The sequence below is a fragment of the Quercus suber genome, unplaced genomic scaffold, assembly GCF_002906115.3.
Source record: "Quercus suber isolate HL8 unplaced genomic scaffold, Cork oak 2.0 scaffold_147, whole genome shotgun sequence".
Taxonomy (NCBI): domain Eukaryota; kingdom Viridiplantae; phylum Streptophyta; class Magnoliopsida; order Fagales; family Fagaceae; genus Quercus; species Quercus suber.
Window position 1 is genome coordinate 996,442 of NW_027069608.1, and position 24,628 is coordinate 1,021,069.

Sequence of the window (24,628 nt, forward strand, 5' to 3'; positions counted from 1 at the left end):
TTTTAGTCTTTGAAGGAGATTCAAATGTCTTGATTGATTTTCATTGTCTATATATGGATGCAGCCACTTCTCTAAACTTCCATTCACCATGAACTCAAACACTAGAGCTTTGAATTCATTACCATTGTAGTCCAGGCTAGAGCAACGTGTTAAGGATTTAACAAGTTTGGATGCCGAATATTTTTTAACACATTGCATTCAGCAATGAAACTCATTGAAAATAGCAAAGTGGCTGCCAGTTGTAATTGAGCGGGCATTGAAGAGTGAAGATCACTCTTCTCAACAGGAGTGTCCCACTCTATTTTTGTAGTCTTCCCACTAATCTTTTTCACTTTTTATTTTAATTTCTGAGATTTAAAACAATTTCTTTCTTTCTATTACTCAAGAAGAAGAAAAAAACAATTTTTTTTTCTTTTTTATTTTATTTTTAGGTGTTGATGGGAAAATTTTATGGTTGATATAAAATAAAATGCAGTAATCAAAACAAAGAAAACTAAGAATGATTGTAGATAGAACTTGATATTTAAGTGGTCATCAAATTATTACCAAAATACAAGTGGTAATCTATGTGACACAAAGTGTTTCAATTTTTTGCAACTAAAACTCTATTTATATAGCACTACCTGATCGATTGAAGATTAGGAATAGTTTGAAGGGATTGATTTATTTTGGATGAGAATTAAGCAGACGTAAAACAAAGAACCGAAAATATGAGAAAACTGTGGAAGTATGTTGCAGTATATTTCGGTTAGCACATTTTTCAATTTTACATAATTTCTAACCATGGTAAATTTCAAGTATTTTAATTAAATTTATATAGGTACCATTTCAGTTTATTAATAAACCAAAACCTAAAAATACCATTCTCCTTACCAGTCACAACATCATCTTTGTAAATTCTTATTCAACCCTTATGTTACTCCATTGTTTTATTCAATCCTTATTCAAATTCTAAAAATGCCACTCTCTTTATGTTTCTCCATCTCTCAATATAATTCTTGAGTCACTATTCTTTGCCACCATGGCATAAATAGTAGATACCGTAAATAGTAAATACCATGGCATAAATAGTAGACAAAAACACCATTTTGGTCCCTATATTTTGAGGTCATGGTCAATTTGGTCACTAAATTTTGGTAGCAGTTAATTTGGTCCCAGTTATTTTTAATTTGCAGTCAATTTGATCCCTACATTTTAACTTCATAAGAGCATTTGTAGCAGTGAATCTAAAATTTTAGCTATTTAGTTACACAAAAAAATTACTTTATCTATTTTACCTACACACATGCTATAGCAATGGATCTATTTTTAGCTTTTAACGCAATAAAATAATATAAACACTACAATAAAATAATATTTAATTTTATCACCAACACACAATCACAACCACCGTCAAACCCATAAAAAATACTGCACAACCACGTCCCCGTCGTGCCCATCAAAACCAGTGAAGAAGAACAAAACAAAAACCCAGAAAAATCAACACAGCCAAACCGAAACCCATGCTTGATACCCTGTCCGTTTCGATACCGGCCGACGAGACCTGCGCCAAGGGGCACGGTTTCACGGTCTTCACCGAAGAGTTGAGGCCTAACTGATACTAACTGCCCGATTTCACCACCAACGGCGTGGCTTGGTCCTTCTCAATCAAAACGGAATGAGTGCAAAGCAAAACGGAAGGTTTGTGGCGACTGGGCTTGTGAGATCGGCGAGATCGGCAATGGAGAAAAGGGTCTGTGGCGGCTGGGCTTGTGAGATCGGCGATGGAGAGAATGGTCTGTGGAGGAAGAAAGAAGAGATGAAGAGACAGTGAGGAGAGAGACACGGAGAATGAAAGGCAGAAGGAATAAAAAATAAAAACGTAATGCATCAAGCTTTTGGTGTATGAGGAGGTAAAAATATAGCAATATAGCACCATTGCTGCGAGTGCTTTAAGTTTCAACCAAAATCCTCAAATTCAGACTGAACCCCAAACCCAAATTCACTACAACACAACCGTCCAACATCGCATCATAGAGCAAGGAGATCAGCGATGTTACGTGTATTTTTAAATACACAAGATCGGCAATGGTGTCTTGACTCTTGAGGCATTTCGTGGTGGCGGCACGGCTGCCAGTGGGGCGGATCTATGGCCACAGACTAGGCACCATGGTGGTTCTGTGGTACTTGAAGGTTGGGTTGTGGTGTTTTTTTTTTTTTTTTTTAGAAATCAAATGTATATTTGTGGTCTAGTATTTTATTTAGGAAAGGAAAAAAAATTGGTACAAAAATAAATATTTTTAAAAGAAGATATGGCATTTTTTGCCATGTAATTGATGATGTGGCAACTAAAACTTAGACACATCAGCATCTGATTTAATATTTTAACACTAAACATGCTAACTGGACAAACCGTTTACTATGTAGGTATTTTCCGTTAGTGAATTAATAATAGAAATCAAATTGACTACAAATTGAAAATAACAGAGACCAAATTGACTGTTACAAAAATGTATAGACCTAATTGATCGTGACCCTAAAATATAGGGACCAAAATGATATTTTCACCTAAATAGTAGCTATTTCTCAAAACCTTTATTGCAAATGGTTACGCCTCAAAAATCTTGTTCCCCTCCTCAAAATGAGCCCCTACAATTGCTCTCCTCTTAATATTATGAAAATTAATTGCGTTTTAGCACAATATGCGATGCAACTTATTATTAGTTTTTTCCAATATTTTTATAAGTTTTACCAAAATTTTTGTAACTTAAATTGATTGGCATCTCAATTTCCAATAGAAATATTTAGATTCATATCCCCACACCTAATTATCAATGTATAAAAAAGATATTTCAATAAAATTGGAAAAAAAATGTAATCTTTAGTTATTTTATATATAGACAAAATAGAAATACACTAAGAGTAGTATAGTGATTTGATCATATTGTGTGTGTGTGTGTGTTTACAAATTGAAATGCATATTATAGTAGTTAATATAGATAAGCATGTTTTCATGCCTACTAAAAGATGCATATATTTTTCAAGATTTTTGGATATTAAAATGCATATTATATATATATGTGTGTTACTAAAAAAAATTCCCCCTTTCTATTGGACATGGTTTCAATTGTTGCAAAAACAACTAAATTTGAGTAAAAATGCTATATTTCAAATCAATTGTTTCTCACATAAAAAAAAAAAAAACTAATTGTTTCTTATATAAATCTTGGAAAAATGATATTAAAATTTCATTATACTTAAAATAATTAATATAACAAAATAAACATATTTATTACATTAGTAATCATTCTAATTATATAGAATACATATTATAGTGTTAGCTCCACACATATACATACACGCATGCACAAAGGTATGAAAATTAATTGCGTTCTAGCACAATATGCGGTGCAACTTATTATTAGTTTTTTCCAATATTTTTATAAGTTTTACCAAAATTTTTGTAACTTAAATTGATTGGCATCTCAATTTCCAATAGAAATATTTAGATTCATATCCCCACACCTAATTATCAATGTATAAAAAAGATATTTCAATAAAATTGTAAAAAAATGTAATCTTTAGTTATTTTATATATAGACAAAATAGAAATACACTAAGAGTAGTATAGTGATTTGATCATATTGTGTGTGTGTGTGTTTACAAATTGAAATGCATATTATAGTAGTTAATATAGATAAGCATGTTTTCATGCCTACTAAAAGATGCATATATTTTTCAAGATTTTTGGATATTAAAATGCATATTATATATATATGTGTGTTACTAAAAAAAATTCCCCCTTTCTATTGAACATGGTTTCAATTGTTGCAAAAACAACTAAATTTGAGTAAAAATGCTATATTTCAAATCAATTGTTTCTCACATAAAAAAAAACTAATTGTTTCTTATATAAATCTTAAAAAAATGATATTAAAATTTCATTATACTTAAAATAATTAATATAACAAAATAAACATATTTATTACGTTAGTAATCATTCTAATTATATAGAATACATATTATAGTGTTAGCTCCACACATATACATACACGCATGCACAAAGGAGTTAGGAAATTTAAAGGATTAAGATTAATTTTAGTGAATTCACAAATATTTAATTTTTTTTAAAAAAAATTATAGCTTTTGTGACAATTATTGTCAAAGCAACTAAACATGAGTAAGAATGTCATATTCTAAATTTATTATTATTATTCCAACTAAAAATTATTTTCTATATAAAGTTTATAAAAATAATCATATAAATTCATTTAATATAAATAATTAATGCACAATAATAGATAATTAATATATGCATTTACTCTATTAGCTAATTCGATGAACTAAAACTTTAATATAAATGTAAACTTTCTTAAAGTAGAAAACTAAATAAAGAAAACTTCAAAGAATGCGTCACACGGCACAACTTCATACTCTCTAATATATATATATATATATATGGAGAGAGAAAGAGAGAGAGAGAGAGAGAGAGAGAGAAAGATTATTTTCTAGGAAAGGTTAATTTTAATACCATCCCAAAATATTAGTGCATCTCTCCTCTTAATATTATGAAAATTTTCTAGGAAGAGTTAATTTTAATGCCGTCCTAAAATATTAGCGCATGTAATGTCAAATATTCACCAATTCAATAGATAAATTTTAGGACAAAATTTAGCTACAAAATCGATTGTAACCTTAGGCTACAAACTCACTCAATATCTTTTTATTGGAGGTGAATTTTGACAAATCCACCATTAGATTACACCTTCTTATTATATCCTCCATATTTGCAAATTTCAAGAAAATTAAATATCAATAGCTATGTCATCAATAAATTTTTAAATTACAAGTTTTTATAATTTAAAATTATGCATAAAATATAAGATTATAGATTATATAGTAAATAATATCCGATTGACACAAAAATTGTCATGTGTATTAAGAATGTAAATAACATATAATTCAACGGTTAAATTTTCAAAATATGTAGTAATATTTATTTTATTGAATGAGTTTGTAGCTTAAAATTACAACCAATTTTGTAGCTAAACTTTGTCCTAAATTTTCATAGACGTTTCAATGGGCGATATGTACCAAAATTTTTTTATAAAGCAATAATTAGGAGAGGAAAGGAGCTTGAACCCTTTTAGAAGGCCTGGATATCCTACTTAGAAACACCAACAAGTGTTCTAACAGAAAGAACCATAAATAGATAATGGTTACATTACATTTTGGCCATTTAACAGTAAGTACCATAGATGCCCCAAAAAATAAAGTAGATGCCCTATAATATAAAATAAAAACCATCCAACTAGTGTTATTGACGCTTGATAGTCACTAGTTCCTACAGCTCAAAGCAAATTCTCTCACACACAGTTGACAATCACTTGTTTGAAGCTCTCCTTCCATGTTTTTTTTTTTTTTTTAAATTTTTTTTAGAGTTTGTGTTTGGAAGATCAATCACAAAATTAAACAAAAAAGCAAAAACAAAATCCCTAACCCTAAACAATGAAACCCAAAAGGCTGTTTCTTTGTTTTTGTTTTTGTTTTAGTTTTTTTGGTAGATTAATGTGGATAGAGTCGAATGGGTTTTTGATAAGCTCACAAATTTTTGTTGGCAATTTACTGTATTGGCTCAAATAGGTTTACACATATACATACATGCATGCACAAAGGGCGATATGTACCAAAAAATTTTTATAAAGCAATAATTAGGAGACATTGGATGCTTGAAGCCTTTTAGAAGGCCTGGATATCCTAGTTAGAAACACCAACAAGTGTTCTAACAGAAAGAACCATAAATAGATAATGGTTACATTACATTTTGGCCATTTCACAGTAAGTACCATAGATGCCCCAAAAAATAAAGTAGATGCCCTATAATATAAAATAAAAACCATCCAACTAGTGTTATTGACGCTTGATAGTCACTAGTTCCTACAGCTCAAAGCAAATTCTCTCACACACAGTTGACAATCACTTGAGAATCTCTTTTGATATATGCCTCGATCAGGATAAATCTTTCATGCCATACATAAGTATCAACAGATTATGTTCAAATATTGAAGTAAATAGTGAGAAATCTATGGCTCAAAATCATTAACAAATCAATTCGGAGATTGTATTGGGTGGGAAAGTAGAGCTCATCAATTGTGACTGTCAATTCACGTAAAAATTGAAGGTATGTGGCACGGAGGGAGATGAAGGGAAATAAGAAAAAGTGAAGGAAAGGCGGCCAAAACATACTAAAATTCAGCACATTCTAGTCAATCTTTCAATCTCCTCTCTCCATCCAAACATAGGATAAGACAAACTAAATTACACATGAAAACCATTATCATAACTTTTTATATACCACCACAGTTCAATCTGGTAGCAATACTTTGCACTCGCAAACAATCCTAACATATCGTCATCGTCTATTCAACAATAATTTGGAGTGTAATTACACGTCAGGAAGAGCTGAAAGGGTTAGGCTGACTTTCCACAGCTGGCTGTACAAAAATTTCAGTGGTTACTGCTTCTGTATAAATGGTTTTCCCTGTACGTTGTAAATGGCCCTGCTTCTTCAGGTTTTCTTAATGGTCCACACCCTTTCGACCAAACCATGTCAGGTAATGCTCTCCCTCAGGAATAATTTACCTTCTCTCAAAAACAACACAAAACTCCAAGCAGGTACTAGGGGTTATGGTTATCCTTTTCTTTCTCAGCCCTGGATGTGCCGCCAGTGTTTTTCTCAAAGGCCCATTCATCTTGCCAATTATCTTATTCCCAACCCCCAAAATAATCTACCACAGGTTGTGGAGATAATCAAACTGACCCCCACAAAAGGTGCTGAATGCAAGGACTATAACCCATCAGAGAAACAGTTTCCTCTCTCAACCATTAAAATGGATTTTCTGATTTTGAGAGCTCTGACCCTGCTGAGGCTGCTGTTGCGGAGCCTGCAAGTTCAGCGGTGGTTGCGTGTTGTAGTGGGCAAAGGGCTGAGAGTAGAGAGAATTCATCAAGCCCTGCAAACAAGTCAGTTGGCCTCAGCATTACTCTTTCCACAATTCAGTTTTTTTTTTTTTTTTTTTAATTTTTCAATTTCAGTAATATCATTGCCGAAATTTCTTTTTCTCTCTCCCCATCTGTCACATTATTTCTCTCTCCTCTCTTTTACTTTTTCTCAAAATTTCGACATTGGTGTTGCCAAAATTCACTTCTCTCATCATTTTTCTAAATAAGTTTGAACAGTAACTGTACCACAAATAAACTTTATTTTTTTACAATATTTAGTCAAAAAAACTCTAAAATAGTAAGTGTGAACGAGTGTGAAATTAATATTTTTGTAATAAAACATGCTTCTCTCTCTCTTTCTCTCTCGTTTGTCAATGATGTGGACTCCTTCACGAATCGAAGCAATTGCCCTGTGTCTTTGGCATTGCAACACGATAATGATTCCATCAGACAGTGGAGCATGTTATGTTATGTCAAGGGGCCCAAACCAATTAAATTAAAGATAGTGTACTCTTTCACTTTATCTCTAAAACATAAGAACCACTTGCTTTTCGCAATAAAAGTGCTATTTGTTTGATGCTCTTAGGAGAAATTATACCGCCATATCACTTGTTTATTATTTTATTAAAAAATTATTATTTGTTTAAAATTGTTAGTTAGTAAATAATTTTTGTTTTAAATTTTTTTTAACTCAGTAATTTTAAACAGATAAAAATTTTTTAATAGAATGGTAAATCACGTCACTTATCCATCATGAGGACCTTATAATTTCTCTGTTGCTAGAACCTGAACAACTGCCTTCAGTCTAATTATAAATTGGAAAGAGTTTTGAGTTGGTACATCTTTACATTTTATTATTCTATTTTGCATTTATCCTTGTATATATTTTTAAGTTAACCTTCTAACAGTTGATAACTTTGATCAATTTGAAATTTATTGATTACTTCAATTTTATGAAAACGAAATAAAAAATGAAATACCAAAATGAAAAATTTGAAACTTGGGCCAAAATTAAATAACTTTGAACTTTAAGAGCCAAATATGAATTTTTAATTTTTGTATTTACATATATATTATTACATTTCTAATCATTTTCAATACCTCAAGTATATGTATAAAATGAATACCAAACTAACAGAACAATCGAACAAAGCTCCAATTAATAATGCTTGCAATTGAGTCATCAAACTTCTACATTTTCAAAGTGGGATTTCATTCTCTCCACAAAATCCACAACAAACATAAAGGGAATAAATTCCAAATATCCAAACCAATCCACCAACCAAACAAGAGATCCGTGACTATCTTCAATAACACCCACTAAATCCCGAAAGATCTAAAAACATGACTCCACAAATTACTAGCTACAAAGCAATGTACCAAGAGATGATCTACTGTCTCACTGCTGCACTGCACTGCACTAGCACACAAAACACAATATTACACTAAAGTAAAAACCTCTCTTCTTGAGAATGTCACAAGTAAGGGTTTTATTCCAAGCTGTTCTCCATACAAAAATTAAAAAGAAAAAAGAAAAAAAAGAAACCCTCTTTCAAACCTTTTTTTTTCTTGAGAAACAAACACATACAAAAGGGAGAAGGAAAAGAGTTCTAAATACTCTTTCAAGGAAACGAAGCTGCACTAATACCATGAAGGACAATATAGAATGAACAAGCATCAAACTTTCTGCTCCTGTTCAATCTCCAACACAGCCTATCACAATCCTCTCTCCAAGGTATATTTGAGTAAAGAAAATTTAGAAAAAGAAGTTGTTTACTTTAATTCCCAATCATTAAAGTCTCTATAAAATTAAAGATCCCAGCTCCATGCCTTCCCATTTATCTGATCGACCAACCAAATGGTATTTGAAGTTTTGAATCCACCCCACAAAATATTTCTCTATAATATCTTCAATCTGATCATTTGTGTGATGTCTCCCTCCTAAATTAAAAGGCCAAAAAGATAATTAAAAAAGTAAAATTTATCGGGAAAGCAGGGCAACAACCTAATTATCCACACATCAAACGTTTACAAGCATATACATGAATGTTATTATCAAATATTAAGATCAAAGGAAATCAATAACAAAAATGATACAAGAAGGAGGCAGCACACCAGCTTATTAACTAAAAACTGTTACTGACCCGATCATTGAAGAAATTTTGCATTTTCCAAAGAGCTAAATTTCATATGGAACCCTATATTATGAAGTAAGTTACTGACCAACTTGCAACTGGCAGTCAATGAGCACCTTGCTTTAAGGAATGGCTAGTATCCTCACAAACTCACTTTCATGGTCTAAAGTATTAGAAACACACTTACCCAACAGAAATGGATGTAATCAAACTGTACTTAACCAGAAATGATAGAGAAAGATCATCAAGATTCTCTTGTACAAATATAACAAATTAGAAAATATTAATACAAATGCGTTGCACAACAGGATATAACACCTTAGCCATCCCTTAAACCTCATCTTCTGGTGTACGGCGGAAATCTAAGCCTCTTATACCATAATTAGAGTTTAGAGACCTTATTACTAGCTCAACTAACTGATAAGTGTACTCAACAACAATCTTTTCGATAGAATTTTATTCAACTTTAGACTACATTATAGATGTCAAATCAAGTGTGCTGCAGTTCCTTGAGTATCAATTACAAAAGAAAGGCCAAATAGAGAACTCCTAATATTAATTACAAGAATCAGAGGAAACTATGAAAGAGAAAAAACCCATGATCATACTTGACCAAACATCCGAGGACGATGTTAGCTATATGCAAAGTGATTTGATTAGTTGTCAAGCTAATGTGAGTTGATAACAAATTCACCTTAACTGGGTTAGGAGACTGGGAAAGGTTCCAGTTTTTGCCTAAATTTTAGCATTGTGGTCATCCCTGCCAGTGCATTGTTCTGCACAATTTCATTTCTATTTGGTGTGTCAAAGTATTTAAGAGAGAGAGAGAGAGAGAGAGAGAGTGTGTGTGTGTGTGTGTGTGTGTGTTCTGTCAGGCTTATTTGCCTTTGGTAACAGTTGGTTTAAGAATCCAGTGTCAGATGTAACACAAAAAATTAGATTTGAAGGGAACAAAAGTTAAACAGATATCTGATTTGATGTGAAGTTCAATGTCTGTAACGCAACACAATTTCTACACTGTTTCTTGAGTTTCCATGGCCAGAGTACTTGAATGTTAACATGTAAACCAAGAGAACTTCCTCTTAAATGGGGATAAGAGCCTTGGACACAGTTAAAAAGACCTATGGAATACAAAAAAAGCCATGCAAGCACATTGTGCTTTCAACCAACTATGGTGCCACATATAGACCTTTGATTTTAAAGAAATCTAAGCCTCAATAAGTACTTCCATTATAGGTGTCTAAAGCAATAAAGCCTAAAATCAAAGAGCAAAATATGACCTTACTAGCATTCATCCAATAATTAAGAAAGAATATCACCATATTTTACATTCCAAAAAAATAAAAAGACTGGAATTTTGGTATTTACAAATGGAAAAATGATATAAAGAAGGTCAAACTTACTATGAGTTAGAGCCGGATCTCTTTTGTACGAATGACACAATGACAGTTACATCGTCGAGCTTACCACCAGTATATCCCACATACCCTGCTGCATGGGCTGCATCTGCAAAGGGAGTCCTTACACATGCTGACTGTCCTACTTCTTGAGCTCTCATGGCCAAGTACTCTGCTATATCCTGAGCCACAAAAACAGGCATCTTAGAAACCGCTGCAAAGTTGTTAATAATTAAGGCCTCAAATATCTTCAAGTTAGCTGAATCTTAGTTTCCACTTAAGAGATAATTTTGGATGGCCAATGGTCAAGGAGGGTGCTGTTACTTTGACATCTATAAAATGAATTGCTGCAAATAGGGACACATCCAGTATAAGAACCAAAAAGGGAACAGCAATGGTGTGCTTTCATTCATATTTGATTGTTACATGCACTACAGGCCATTTGCAATAACATGTTATCTATGGCTTGATGAAACTAATGTCAATCAATTCTCTCTCTCTCACTTTAAAAGAATTTTAAATCAGCATTGGATATTGTTGAAAATGCAGACCTGAGGTTTCAAACTGGCTTGCAATGAGTTGGATACAGCTGAAGCTATCTCTTTCTCATATAAGTTGTCAAAAAGGCCATCAGTTGCAGTGACAATTACATCTCCTTCATCCAGATATATTTTGTAACCCTGAAACAGACACGTTTATACTAAAACTCCTTCACAAAAATCAACTGTGTATCCCTGAAACATAAACAATATTTAGCAGAATTTTGTGCCCTTCATCTTGTGCTTGAACATGGACAAGTACAACAGACCAATTTTCAAGAAGAGTTGGGATAAAAAGTGAAGAAATAGTGTTCTTATCATTTTAACTAGTAACAGATTTCTAAAAACATTGTGCCTATACAATTTAGAAGACTTAGTTGGAAAACTAATGACTTTGATCCAATGTACCTCTATGTATTCTGTGGGATCGTCATCTCTCTCAATCTGTAATGGAAAATTGAATCCGTGAACCATCGCAGATGATCTGTTAAAGACAGCACCATTTCTTATTGCTATAAATCCTGAGTCTCCAATATTGGCCACGTGGAGAACCTATAAATTGAAATTGTAATAGTTGATGTACAGCCTTGCAAGAAAATGTTCGTGAAGCATCATATTGTAAGAGTTTATAACTGTCCAGCACTGAAAGAAGGAAAGAAATGCCCAGTATCTGTTAGATAAAGTCTACTTTCTCAACAACCCACAGCTTTCCATACTCATACTAACAAACAAACCAATACCTTGATGGCTAGACAGACAAAACAATGACACCCTATTTAGATTTGTTTGTGTTAACTAATTTTGGTACAATCACATTTGATTTAAAAAAAAAAAAAATACCTTCAAAACTCCACTTGAAGGTTTAGATCCAGTACATGAGATGAATGGTTTGCACAACTTCAATATTCGCTGGTTTAGATTGTATGTAGAATGATCCAGTAGCAACTTTTGTGAGCAAGAGGCACAAAACCTTCGGATCTATAATAGAGCAGCTCCAAAAGTCTCTTGGATGTGTATTGGGGTTTGTTTAGCATAGTAACTTCCAGCACCTAGGCAGCAATCTTAATAGCACTTTGACATTCTAAAGTAATAACTAAAACATTTTTGTTCATGGTTTGTCAATCTAAAATCTCAAAACCTAACCAAATCATTTTCTTTAGGAAATGAACTAGTTAGGGAATTTATGCTATGCAGATGCATAAACTTCCCATAAAATTTCAATTATCATTTTGGTACTTTACCCTTCCATCTTCAACCTCTTTCCTTCGCTTCTCTCTAAACAAATATTCTTTATCTTATAGTTATTATAGGTTTGTGATATTAAACGGTATTCAGCCATTGGGGTGGGGGAAGATGAGTAAAATCATCCTATTCTACTCATTCTTCTTTTTCTTTCAAGTCTTCTTTTTGTGGTTAGGATCTTTTATTCATTGTTCCTCTTTCTTTTTTTGAATGAACTCATTTAAACCCTGCAAGTTGTCCAAGTCAAATTGCCTCAGAAACAAATCTGACAACACAAGGCACTACTTTACACCTCCTGATATTAGCAGCTGTTAACATGCTTACAATAACATCTGCAGATTTTTTTTTTTTTTACCATCCCTAAACATGCAGCATGCATGATCCTTCAGGTTTCAATCTGCTAAAGCAGCCAAGAGTTTATGGCTGATACGTAAATAGCATCTCAAGAGAATGAATTTCTGTATTGGTTTCAACTACACTTTTCAAAGCTGCATTTTGCATGTGATTAAAGGTCATCTGCTATATTTTAAACTGATAAAAACCAAACTATAGGTCACAAGAATTATTCCTGTTAGGGTAATCCAAACATTTCCCAAAATCAGAATCTTGACTCCAGAGGTATTGGAAGGCAGTTTCTTTGGTTAGGTTGGGCGTAGCAATCCAAAAGCTAGGGGTTTTATCACATTTTTTTTTTTTTTTTTTTTTTGTGCTTATTATTATTATTATCATTATTATTAATTTTTTTTTTTTTTTTTGGCAATTGGCGGAACCTAAAATTTGCCAATCGAGGATCTCCAGCACCAACACATGTGCAACAGATGACATCAGCACTTTGAGAAATCTCCCTTTCAGTTGCCCGCTTCAGCGCTTTATATTTTTTCTCATCACTGCTAGACAATTCTCCTGTATACATTAGGAGAAAGAAATAAGAAAAAACCAACTTCAAACTCAAAGATGCAGTTTTTATTAGGCACAGGAAATTCAAGAAGGATCTTAGTTACTAGGTAAAATATTAAAAAAAAAAATTGATATCCAAAGAAAGTGATTATGCAGAAATGTCCAGATATCAAAGCACACTCAACAAGCTTTATTAAAGTTGGACACACTATTCAAGCAGAGGAACTCTCCTTTAAAAATAAGAAAAAATGAATAAATAAACAACACAAACACAAACAAACTATTATTTTAACTTCCACAGAGAAGCCATAGTAAACTAATCCCCCAGTCGCTTGTTTCCTACCTAAAGCAATCTAACTGCACAGTTGAATTACCTATCAAAATATTAAATAAAACAATTGAATCACAATTCTGATATGCAAAGTATTCACCATATGTGGGGATCATTCTTTGAAGAGTAATACCTGAAGCTATATGCAACTGCATCAGATAAGGATGACTCAGCTATACCTTACTTAATGATTCAATAGTTGGGGGTGGGGGGATTTGAACCCTGGATGCCTCCATTGGAAACACTAGGACATGCCAATCATGACAAGGCTCTTGGCTCAACTATTTCTTATTTAGATGGCCAAAATGAGAGGAGGATATGCTCTTCAAATATTAGATTCATTCTAGACTTTCACAATTGAGATTGCGTCAGTTGATTTATTCTTCAATATTTTGTATCCTAGCAATCCAACAAGCCGCTCAGATTGTACACTGGCAATGGAAAATTTGATGTTTGATCATCTAATGAGGCTTTGAGAGACTAGTGATGTGACTTTCCCCTTGAAAAGGATTTCGTGTTAAGGCTCCAAAAAGGGCTTTTTATTTTTGTGGACAATGCTCTGGGGGAAGATTTTAACATTTTATAATCTCATGAGAGGAATTCCTTCATAAAAGGGTGCTGCATGTGAAGTAATGGACAGACTATGGACCATTTGTTGAAGCATTGTGATACTGCCTATAAATTAGGGAGCTTTATTTTTCCATGTTTGAAGTAGCTCAGGTAATGCCTAAAAGTGCTATTGATCTACCAAGTGGATAAAGGAATCGGTTTTTTTTTTTTAAATCATTCCTCCCTTGTTTGAAATCTAGCTCCTTTGTGCCTATTGTGGACATTATGAAGAGAGATCCATCGTTATGTTTAAAGATGTGGAAATCTCACTGTTTGATGGCCATAGAGACTTTCATCCTATTGTTAATTTTATTGATTCTTCACCTACTTCCCGATTTTAATTCTCTCTTTTTTGTCATTATATAAGGGCATTTCATATGTTCACATGCACATGAGAGGGTTCCTCTTCTTTAGGGGTTTTTTTTTTGGTGGGTGGGGGGGAGGAGTTTGTTCACCAAACACGCTGTCAACACAACATAAAATGAAAATTTCAGTAGGCTTCACCCAATTGCAGGTCTCCAAGAATCAGAACACCTTGCATATATTCTGACTAGTACCCCTTTGTTCCTGAAATTGAAACCTGAATAATCCTAACGCCTCTAAGCTTACAAAACCCAAAGCAGAATCAAACCAAGCTAGCCAATCCTCAAATCAACTGCTCCAATTACAACACAGCAAAAACGGAACACCAATAGTACAGTACAGATTGAATACTCTATCCATTAATAATAAAAATTTAAAAGGGAAAAGGAAAAAAAAAATGAGAATAAGCCTGACCTTGTTCATCTTTCAGTTGTTGTAACTTGTGAAGCTCACTCTTTTCAGATGTGTCAAGATGTCGAACCTGCAAGAATGTAAAACAGGCTAAGAACAGAGAACATACTAGCAGTATCAGACAGAATACAGTAATGATGCCCACACACACCTGATAGTGAAGGGTCAGATGCTCAACCGGAGAACTCACAGCTTCCCTTGATTTTGCACAAAGCCTAACAACCTGAAATCCCCTAACCCCCACAACCAAAAAAAACCACAAAAAAAAAAAAGAATAAAATGTAAGGTAAAATAAATTTAAAAAGACAAATAAAAGCAAACAGTAAAATAGCAAGCCCTGATTTTAAATGAAGCATCATTATGAATTAAAATTGAGCCCCTACCACCATCTAATTCTGACAACAACAATCCTAACAGACATTTTGACTGCTAACAGTTCCAAAACTTTATTCAATTCAACAATTTCAGACAACAATTTTCAAGACAAGCATAGAAAGCTCCATCACGCAAAATTTAATTAACCAAAAACATCTTTCAAAGATGCCTCTACACAATTATATATTGATAATGTCATTTAAAAAATTCAGATCATTTGAAGAATCTTTCAGACATGTAGAAGATACTCTGAATAAAATTGTAATATGTTAATGACCAAATATAAGTAGTGCGCTTCATAAGATTCGTAATGCAGCTCCCTCTACCTTCCCTTGGAAGGGTATTTAGAAAGTTAAGGTTCCTAAAAGGGTGGTTTTCTTTATGTGGACAGCAGCTCATGGTCAGATTCTAACCTTGGATAATCTTATGCTTCGTGGTCGCCCATTGGCGAATCAATGTTATTTGTGCTGATGTAATGTGGAATCTGTGGATCACTTATTACTTTTTTGTCCGATAGCTCATTCTTTGTGGATTTATATGCTTCGGTTGTTTGGGATCATTTGGGTCATGCCAGGTTCAGTCGAGGACTTATTATTCTGTTGGTTTCATTGGCTTGGGAAGCATAGTTCTGATATTTGGGATTTGGTCCCAGGCTGTTTAATGTGGACTATTTGGTCTGAACGGAATCAACAGGCTTTTGAGTATGAGGGGAAAACTGTGATTCAGTTATTAGAGTTTTGCCAGAGGACCCTCTTTGATTGGTCTTGTTGTTGGGGTTTCTCGGATTGTTCTTCCCTTACGGATTTTATTTCTTCTATTAGAATAGATTAGGGGCTGTTTGTGTCTTGTTGTTTCTTTTTTCCATTGTTCACTACCGTGAACTCTTTGTATTTCTCTTGCTTTTCTTTTTTTAATAATATTTTCTTCTTACTTATCAAAAAAAGTAGATGTAAATTATTTTATTTCTTCTTTTTGAGAAAATATAATGGTAATATGGTTTCAATTATCAACATTGCATAGAAAATGACTCTAATACAATGCATCATATAATTGAAAAATAAGAAGGCAGCAGAATTAAGCATTTTAGAGAAACATCACTACAGTGGAAAGTAAACAGACAAGTGCATAAGCATTATTTACAAATCCTGTAGTCCACTGCTAAGAAAACATCTCAAAAGTCTGAACATTTATGGTTCTTTATTGATCGCAGTTGTGCCTAGTTAATATCCAGGTCCTTAAAAGTGATTTACCAGGGCAGGCCATGGCAGCTCAGAAAATAAAGAGTGGCACTTGACATTATGACAAGGTTTGCTTGAAAGAAAGACAGGAACAATGACACACAAAATTTGGACAAGGTAGGTGGTAAATGATGATGTGGGGATCCAGTTTTGTAAATTCAATTGCCTTACGTTCAATAGAGTTCATGATAGATCCCCATACATAATTATGTACTATCCAATCTCAATATTTTTCTCAGAGCTGATGAAGATCTTACACAATATTTTCCTTTGCAAAAAATAATCCATTTAACAGTAGATGTTTATGCACAGACAAAATAAGGAAAAGGAACTACATGGCCAGAAATGGCAATAAAAAATAGAACAGAATGCCAAAATATATATATATATATATATTATAGAGTTGGCAAAAATGCAAGCAAAGCTTTGCTGAATTACCTTTAACCCAGTAGCACTTATCTTTTCCGCTAGTTGGTCTACAGCCACATTACTAGGGGCACAAACCAAAACCTGACAAAAGAATAATATTATCTAGTGTAATAACCAAACAAATAAATACAAATGCTAGGAAACATGAAATTAAACCTACTTGCCCCTGGCCTTGTTTGGCCATGTGATATACAATCGCTGCAGAGGTTACTGTTTTCCCCGTGCCAGGTGGACCTTGAATCAAACTTATAGGTTTCTGAAGGACACTCTTTACAGCAAACACCTATCAAACAAGTACAAACCGCTCTGAGCAATCCGGTTACAATATCTTGCATAAATGCAAGGTGTCATCCAGAATGAAAATGCAGAATTCTGATCATTACATATTCGAAAAGCTTGGCAGATTTCTTGATCATTACATGTACATCATTAGGCCTCTTGAAAAGGCTTATTGATGTAGCATAATGCCCATTTTGCACTTAAACGAGATGTACATGGTCATAGGGTTCTATTCACAATCTAAGCGCCTAACTGTAGACTTAGAATTTCCAACTTTTACCATAACTAAAATATTCAACCAATAACATTAAAAACATATATCTGTAGAGGAAGCATAACAATCAAGACAGAATTAAGTAGACGATCAGGACAGCATACTTGAGATGCATTGAGCTCCGGAAGACCAGGTGCGCCAAAACGACGAGGCAGTGTATTGCGAACCATTTGAACTTCAACTTCATGGCCCAACAAGTGGTGGTAAATGTACCTGCATGGATGGTGGCATTTAAATTCAAAGAGCAAATAACTCAGATACAAAATATGCATGATCCCTATAAATGACTGATCTAATATTTGAACACTGCACCCAGAATACTGACAGACTGATACACGAGTAAACAAATCAAACTAGGATATAATAACACCAAACACAAAACCTTAATAGAGTAGAAAAAAAGTATGGAAAAGTCCAACATATCTATAGAAAATGTAACAGAATTATATGCATTACCATTGATATTCAAATTACCTCTCCACAATATTCTATAACAAATTTCTGGAAAAAATAAATTAGAAAAATCAAGATATTATAGCCAAGATTAAAGACTCCCTAAAACCTTTTTACGTACAAACAAATGCAGACAGCTGAAATACCAGCCAACCTACCCGCTAACACTAGTCTCATCCACTGCAAACGTTTTCATTGCTCCCTGCATGCGATCAAAGCTTGTACTTTTCCACACAAAATCAACACTGAAACCATGGTTTACATCAACTGGAACTCCCTGCATAGAATATTAAAATATGCACTAATAATGACAACTAAATAAAAACTTGAAGAAACAAGCCAACTGCAATAATACTTTATTTACCTGACTAGCACGAAGTTCCAGTGCAACCTCCTCTTGTGCAGTTAGCTTGATCTGGAACAATATAAAAAGCATGTAATACGCCCATAAAATGTGGCTATTTGCCAGTGCGGTAGAAAGGAAATACTAAACAACATTTAGATGTCTCTCAAAAGAAGAGGCATACCACATGCCCCACTGACTGCCATGCTGGGTGTGCTGCATCTCCAGAATAACGCAGCCGCAACTCATCTCCAGGTACAAGGCGCAACTCATTGTCTTCCTACAACAACAGAACAGGCAGTTTAATTTTCGAAAAAGGAAAAACAAATGTACTTTTTTAAGTAAATAATTTTCAAAATAGAAATAAAGTACAACAAATGCTCGTAAAAGGCCGAGCAGAACAGGAAAAATTAAAATACCAGTAATGAGAAGATATTCACAATTAAAATGGAAAAACTGAGATAGTGAAGCACCTTTGGAAAAACAAAATATGCAATACGCTTCTTGTTAAGACCGATATCCCACCGAATTGTGACATTGTCTTTGCTTTGAGATTCTTTCATCATCTACAACAAATAAGATATCATAAGATGCCACACAATGTTTTGCATAAAGCAATGTTTTGTTCAGGAAATCAGAATAAATCATTCGAGGAGCATAAAGGCATCATTAAGCTAAATATTATCTTCTTTAGCACTCTACTCGGACAGAATAACGTAACCATATAAGCACAGAAAAAAAAAGAGTAGAAGACATAGAGAGATATGAATCATACTTTATCATAGTCAGCCTCAAGCTTAATTAGTGGAGCAAATACATTTTGATACTGCAAAAGAAAGGTAATACCATCAACGTATTAGTCAACAGCCACATAAACTATAACTTCCACCAGTCTTCTCTGGTAGTAAAGCAATCATGTTGTTGGCAATCATTCAAACTCAGTCACCTGATATGCATCTTCATACTTCAAGGCTACAGGCTGAGGTTCATCGTCCACACCAGGCTTCTCAAGATCTTCCAGGGAAGCATCAGGATTTGTTTTCCAAAGTTCTTCAACCTTGTTTATCTGTTGAGCACTGATCTGGCGTGCCCTCAACTGCTCCTGTTCAGATGGGATCTGCAAAAATGCAACAGTTTATAAAAGTCTAACAAAAAACACCTCATATGTGAAACAGGAAACAATGCATAAAAGAAAACTAACCTTGACAAGCCACTGCAAAAAACACCGGTCATCAATCAGGGGACACCACTGGCTCAGGTCCCAATTCATGTCCTTCAATGCATTAACACTTAAGCAAGGTTCCCTACAAAGAAGAACAACCACACTCTCTGTCTTTGCCGAAATAAAGCCAAGCAAGAACACATTACGACATCCACAATTGTAGCATTCAAGGATTGTTTCTCCTAAAGGACTGTCTTTATGAAGACATACTTCCTTGTGTTTTGCTCGAACCTATAGAACCAACATTATAATGTAATAAGAATTAATATCAAAGATTCATGTTCAATTGCAAAATGGCATATGATTTATCCTATATCAAATGGAGCAAACTATTGGTTCAAGAAAAATTCATCAATTTTCAGCCAAATTGAATGAATAAACTTTAGCATTTAAAAGCACTAAAGAAATTGAATAATCACTAACAAAACCTATAACTAATAATTAAGGAAAAACATCCATATAAATTATTCATATCAGTAGGTAAATATGACTAAAAGATTACACTAATACTATTCCAAAAATAAATAAATAAATAAAATTCAAGCAGTACCAGTACAAAGGTAAAAGGATGCAAATTGGAAAGCAAACTGCAAAATATAAACCATACACTCAAAACTCTTACTTCAAATGGCTCAATGTGGAGGTTTATACATAATTCCATAACATTACTAAGTCACCAAAAGTTTCTTTCCTTCAGGACCAGAGGAACATATAGGTAAAATCACCATCAGAAAGAATGAGAAAGCTTTTTCTTTTTTTCAATATAGTAACATCATTAAAGAGTAAACATTGAATCCAATTTAAAATCCAAAGGTTAAATGAATCATAGTTTTCCAGAGTTCCAATTTAACTAAATTTGTGCAAATCTGTGATCTCCCATTTTAGCCCTAAAAATAGATATTTTTATCAATCTCTCCTCAAAAAAGTACATAACATATATTCATATGCAAGCTGAATCTTCATAGCCTAGGTCTACCCTATATGTGAAGAAAGGACAGGCTATATTACAAGCCCACACAATTTAACAACCACAGAAGGATACAATTCTAGTACAAGGTACATCTGAGAACATTCTAAAATTACTCTCTTAATGTCCTAATCGAAGTGTCATAAACACACAAATGGAAGTTATGACCAAATAAGTTAGTTCAGAAGGAATGCTAACAAAACATATTTCCACAAAGTAGTAGAAGATTATTAGACATGTTCCTGATTGTTCTGTCTCTAAGAACAATCTGAAGAAAAGCTAGTCATCAAAATATCCCTTTTTTTACTTAAGCACAAAGCACAATGAAATAAATCAAATATTTCTAATTACTTCTTGAAGAGCCTTCATTGTTCAGAAAACCACCTCAAAATAATATTTTTTGATAGATACAATAGAATTCAACCTATAGTGTTTGCTCCATGATGATAGACACCAATTGGTTTTGGCTATGATGCATAGGTACTGATACAGGTATGGATCAGATACTAGTACGGGGATACAACATTTTTTTTAAATGATACTAGTACGGGGATACAACATTTTTTTTAAAACTTAGGGTACGATACATTGGGAATAAGTGCATTAATTACTCATGAAATATATTCTATTTATATTTTTTTTATATAGTTAAGCATTTATTTTATATATTTTTAAGCATATATCAAATTAAAAGCAATAATGGATAACAAGTGAATCCATGGCCATCAAATGATGTTTAGAATACAAATCAAGATCCAAAAGAGTAAATAAAAGATAATTAGGTAAGTGTTCAACATTGGAACCTATATATAAAACATATAAATAAAAATTCTTACAAGTTTGGGCTATCTCTCACTATTGGAGTTGGGTTGTGTATCCTAGATGTATTGGCACTTTAATAAAAACAAAAAAAACAAAATTTACCAGGCATGCATCTTAGAGGTATACAATTGATATCAGTACGATACCGCTGGATCAATGGGATCGCAATCTCAATTTCCTAGTCATGCTACTAATGCCTGTTGGACTTGGCAGTAAGTACGATGATCAAAAATAGAGTACCCGTGCATCTAAGGTTTTTGGCGTAGGCAGGGTTCAAACCCAAATCTCTTTTTCACGAAAAGAGACTTTACAAGTTAGCTAACTGGAACCCACACTTCAAAATGATATTGTTTTACCTTGTCTGCTAATTCCTAAGTAACCCTTAATTTCCAAATCAAAATTTCGAAATCAAATGTATGCATTTCATAATATCTGTGAGGCTAAAAGAATAATACCCACATTAGCACTAACCAAAACTAAGTTACTCCGGCAATTCCAAGGCTAACATCCAAACTAAATACTTTAATTACCAATACAAACCAACAAAACTTTAACCTATTTACCACAAATTCCCAGTCAACCCTTCTATACTCACATTCCACAAATCAAACGAAATATAAGACAAAAGCACTAACCAGGTGATTGACGATATGCGAGCCAGACGTGTTCCCTCTGGAATTGCAGAACCACTTACGACACGAGGGCACGTTGCAACGCACGACACATGCCGGGTTCGACACGCCACAGTACCGACACGCGTGTTCAGTGAAATCCCCTTTGCCGTACTCGTAGCTCTCGTCGTCCCCGGTCTCCTCAAAGTTCAACCCTCCCATCCCGGCCGCTAGGGCTTCCACCACCTGATTATTACTACTGCTATTGTTGTTGTTGCTGATGATATTAGTGTTGCTATTACTGTTCCCACCACCACTGCTGCTTCCCGAGCCGACTGCCCGAGCTTTCGTGACGCTTCCGGGGGCAGCCGATACAGGCGAGGTCTCGGACTGGTGGTCCGACCCGGGACCTCTGTCATTCGGATCGGATAACGAATCGGAAGGCGTGGGCCATGAGACTGGAGAGCGAATCGGGTCGCGGAACTCAGGGTAGTCGAAATCCTCGCCCTGCGTGTTGAATTCGAGGAAGGTGTAGGCGTCGTTGGCCGTGTCTGGCTGCGACGCCGTTTCGAAGAGATTGTTTGGCTGAGAATCCATCCTCAGCCAAAAGAGAGAAGGCGATTTGGAGGTGAAATTAGGGTTAGGGTTTTAGAGAGATTGGTAGATGTTAGGGGGTTAGGGTTAGGGTTTGGCGAGAGAGAAGAAATAAGAGCTTTGGGGAATAAAGAGAAAGAGAATGAGAGAGTGAGAAACGAGGAAGGGAGAGTATTTGTGTTTGTGTGTGTTTTCGGGTTTGTGCGTGTCTCGTGTGCGCTAAGTCAGGGAGAAGGAGGGTACGTGAGAAATGGGGAAATTGTTTGCGAAGTTGGGGACGCGCGGGTTTAATTGGGCAAAAATTTTAAGACCACATAAACCACCTCAACTTTAGTTACATGTGTCAACCCATGAGTGGTAAAGAAAAAATAATTAGTCTATGTAAAAGAAATCAGGCTTAAGACCAGTGTCTAATAATATTAAATCCATTAAGAGGATGACATGTATCTACTTTTAAAAGCATGTCACTATCTGATCGGGTCTAATACACTAAATACACTAAACCTAAACCAAATCCATATAAAAGTAACTTGACAAAAATTGTAGAGCTTTATGTACATTAAGAGAACCAATGATGTAAGTCACATTATAGGAGGTATTATCTTTTTAGCAATGCTAATATTATAATATTTTACACAATTTTTGTTATAACTAACCATATGACAAATCATGAGCGGAGAAGGAAAAATAATAATTCCATATGAATTCACATTTTCACCGTTTACAACTTTAGCACGTAAGTAAGAAGGTCGAGCTTACGGGAGCGTGAGGCGCGTGGTGTGACATTTGGAACTGATATACGGTAGATGGCACTCGAGATGGCATTGATTGAAAGATGGTTGTGACTTTAGAGTGTCCTTCCTCGTGTTGTCATTCATTCGTGTCTTTCCCATTAGATTACTCCTTGTATTACGTTTTTCTGTTCTTTCTTTCTTTTTTTTCTTTTTTATTTTACCGTGCTACTGATAATATAGAGGAATTTTTTTTTTTTTAATAAAGCATAATATAGGAAAAAGTTTAGCTAACCTACTACTCGATGGCATTTGAAAAACACATTCATGTGTAGGTTTTTTTTTTTTTTTTCCTTTTCTTTTTTAATGAATAGTGTGATTTATTTAAATAACATAAATAAATAGTCTTATAGATCCTTATATAAGGATAAAATTTAGTTATAAACTTGATTATCACTTAGGATTGCAACTTCACTAAATAAAACTAACATTTCTATATATTTTAAAAATCGAATCGTTGAATTGCATATTCTTTATACTCTTAAAACACGGGTCAAATTTTGTTTCAATTGAATTTTATTTACTATATGATCCATAAACTTATTTTTTAAACATAATTTTTTATTATAAAAACTTACAATTTAAACAGTTAATTGATAATATAGCTATTGATGTTTTATTTTTTGAAAATTTTGCAAGTACATAAGATATAAGTAGAAAATGTAATCTAATAATAGATTTGACAAAATTCACATTCAATAAAAAAATATTGAGTAAAGTTGTAACCTTAAGCTATAACTAAATTTATAGCCAAACTTTATCCGTCATATAATGAGTTAAAAAGATAGCTCCAAACCGATATAGAGCCAAACTTTGATCTAATATATATGAATAATTGATAACTAAGAATAGTTAATGAACTAGATAAAAAATAAATAGTTTCTCAAAAAAAAAGATAAAAAATAAATAAATAATTTAAAAAAAAACAGTTAATGAACTATTTATATACAATAGATTTTTGAAAATATCATATTTGATGTAATTAGAAAATTATTAATAAAAACATCCATAAAAATATTCCCATCAATCATGTGAATCTGAATATGTTTTAGTCAAATTTAGTCATTTTTGTTAGTTTAACTAATCTATTATTCACAACCGTCTCAATATTCTATTACAATTTTATTTAAATATCATTTTCTTTCTCTCCAAAAATCAATTTTCTTCCCTCATATTTCCTCAATTTCACTCTCTCTTTGGAATCCCCATCATTAGAAATCACGAACACCCAAACACAACCACACTGGAAACATCTAAACACAACCACATCAAACCCAATTCAACCAACACAAATCACGGTTCAAAAAAATAAAAGGCAGTGAAAC

At 33.6% G+C, this 24,628-nt stretch overlaps 2 protein-coding genes across 2 annotated transcripts; both read right to left on the bottom strand.

The window, feature by feature from the left end:
• Positions 1-8,113: 8,113 nt before the first annotated feature.
• LOC136069018 (probable protein phosphatase 2C 71) lies at positions 8,114-12,215 on the bottom strand. Its single transcript, XM_065777066.1, has 5 exons — positions 11,893-12,215; positions 11,461-11,604; positions 11,065-11,193; positions 10,520-10,695; positions 8,114-8,922 (listed from the first exon to the last, which is right to left on the bottom strand). Coding segments are annotated over exons 2-5 (372 nt in total). The 5' UTR covers positions 11,527-11,604; positions 11,893-12,215; the 3' UTR covers positions 8,114-8,921.
• Positions 12,216-12,514: 299 nt separating this feature from the next.
• On the bottom strand, positions 12,515-22,734 carry LOC112029015 (regulator of nonsense transcripts 1 homolog). The gene is made up of 15 exons (XM_065777027.1): positions 21,943-22,734; positions 19,498-19,749; positions 19,243-19,413; positions 19,072-19,122; positions 18,770-18,862; positions 18,481-18,576; positions 18,318-18,368; positions 18,112-18,230; positions 17,605-17,713; positions 17,108-17,230; positions 16,957-17,028; positions 15,057-15,128; positions 14,909-14,975; positions 13,053-13,197; positions 12,515-12,521 (listed from the first exon to the last, which is right to left on the bottom strand). Exons 1-15 carry the CDS (start codon positions 22,513-22,515, stop codon positions 12,515-12,517), a joined length of 2,001 nt encoding a protein of 666 aa, XP_065633099.1. The 5' UTR covers positions 22,516-22,734.
• Positions 22,735-24,628: the final 1,894 nt, after the last annotated feature.

Coding starts and splice junctions, on each gene's coding strand:
- LOC136069018 (XM_065777066.1), bottom strand. CDS start 11,526: ATGGTTCACGGATTCAATTTTCCATTACAGATTGAGAGAGATGACGAT. Junction 11,194..11,460: donor ATCCCACAGAATACATAGAG/GTACATTGGATC, acceptor TGTCTGTTTCAG/GGTTACAAAATATATCTGGA. Junction 10,696..11,064: donor AAGCCAGTTTGAAACCTCAG/GTCTGCATTTTC, acceptor TTTGTGGCTCAG/GATATAGCAGAGTACTTGGC.
- LOC112029015 (XM_065777027.1), bottom strand. CDS start 22,515: ATGGATTCTCAGCCAAACAATCTCTTCGAAACGGCGTCGCAGCCAGAC. Junction 15,129..16,956: donor TAAGTGCTACTGGGTTAAAG/GTAATTCAGCAA, acceptor AGGGGATTTCAG/GTTGTTAGGCTTTGTGCAAA. Junction 13,198..14,908: donor ACAACTGAAAGATGAACAAG/GTCAGGCTTATT, acceptor TAATGTATACAG/GAGAATTGTCTAGCAGTGAT.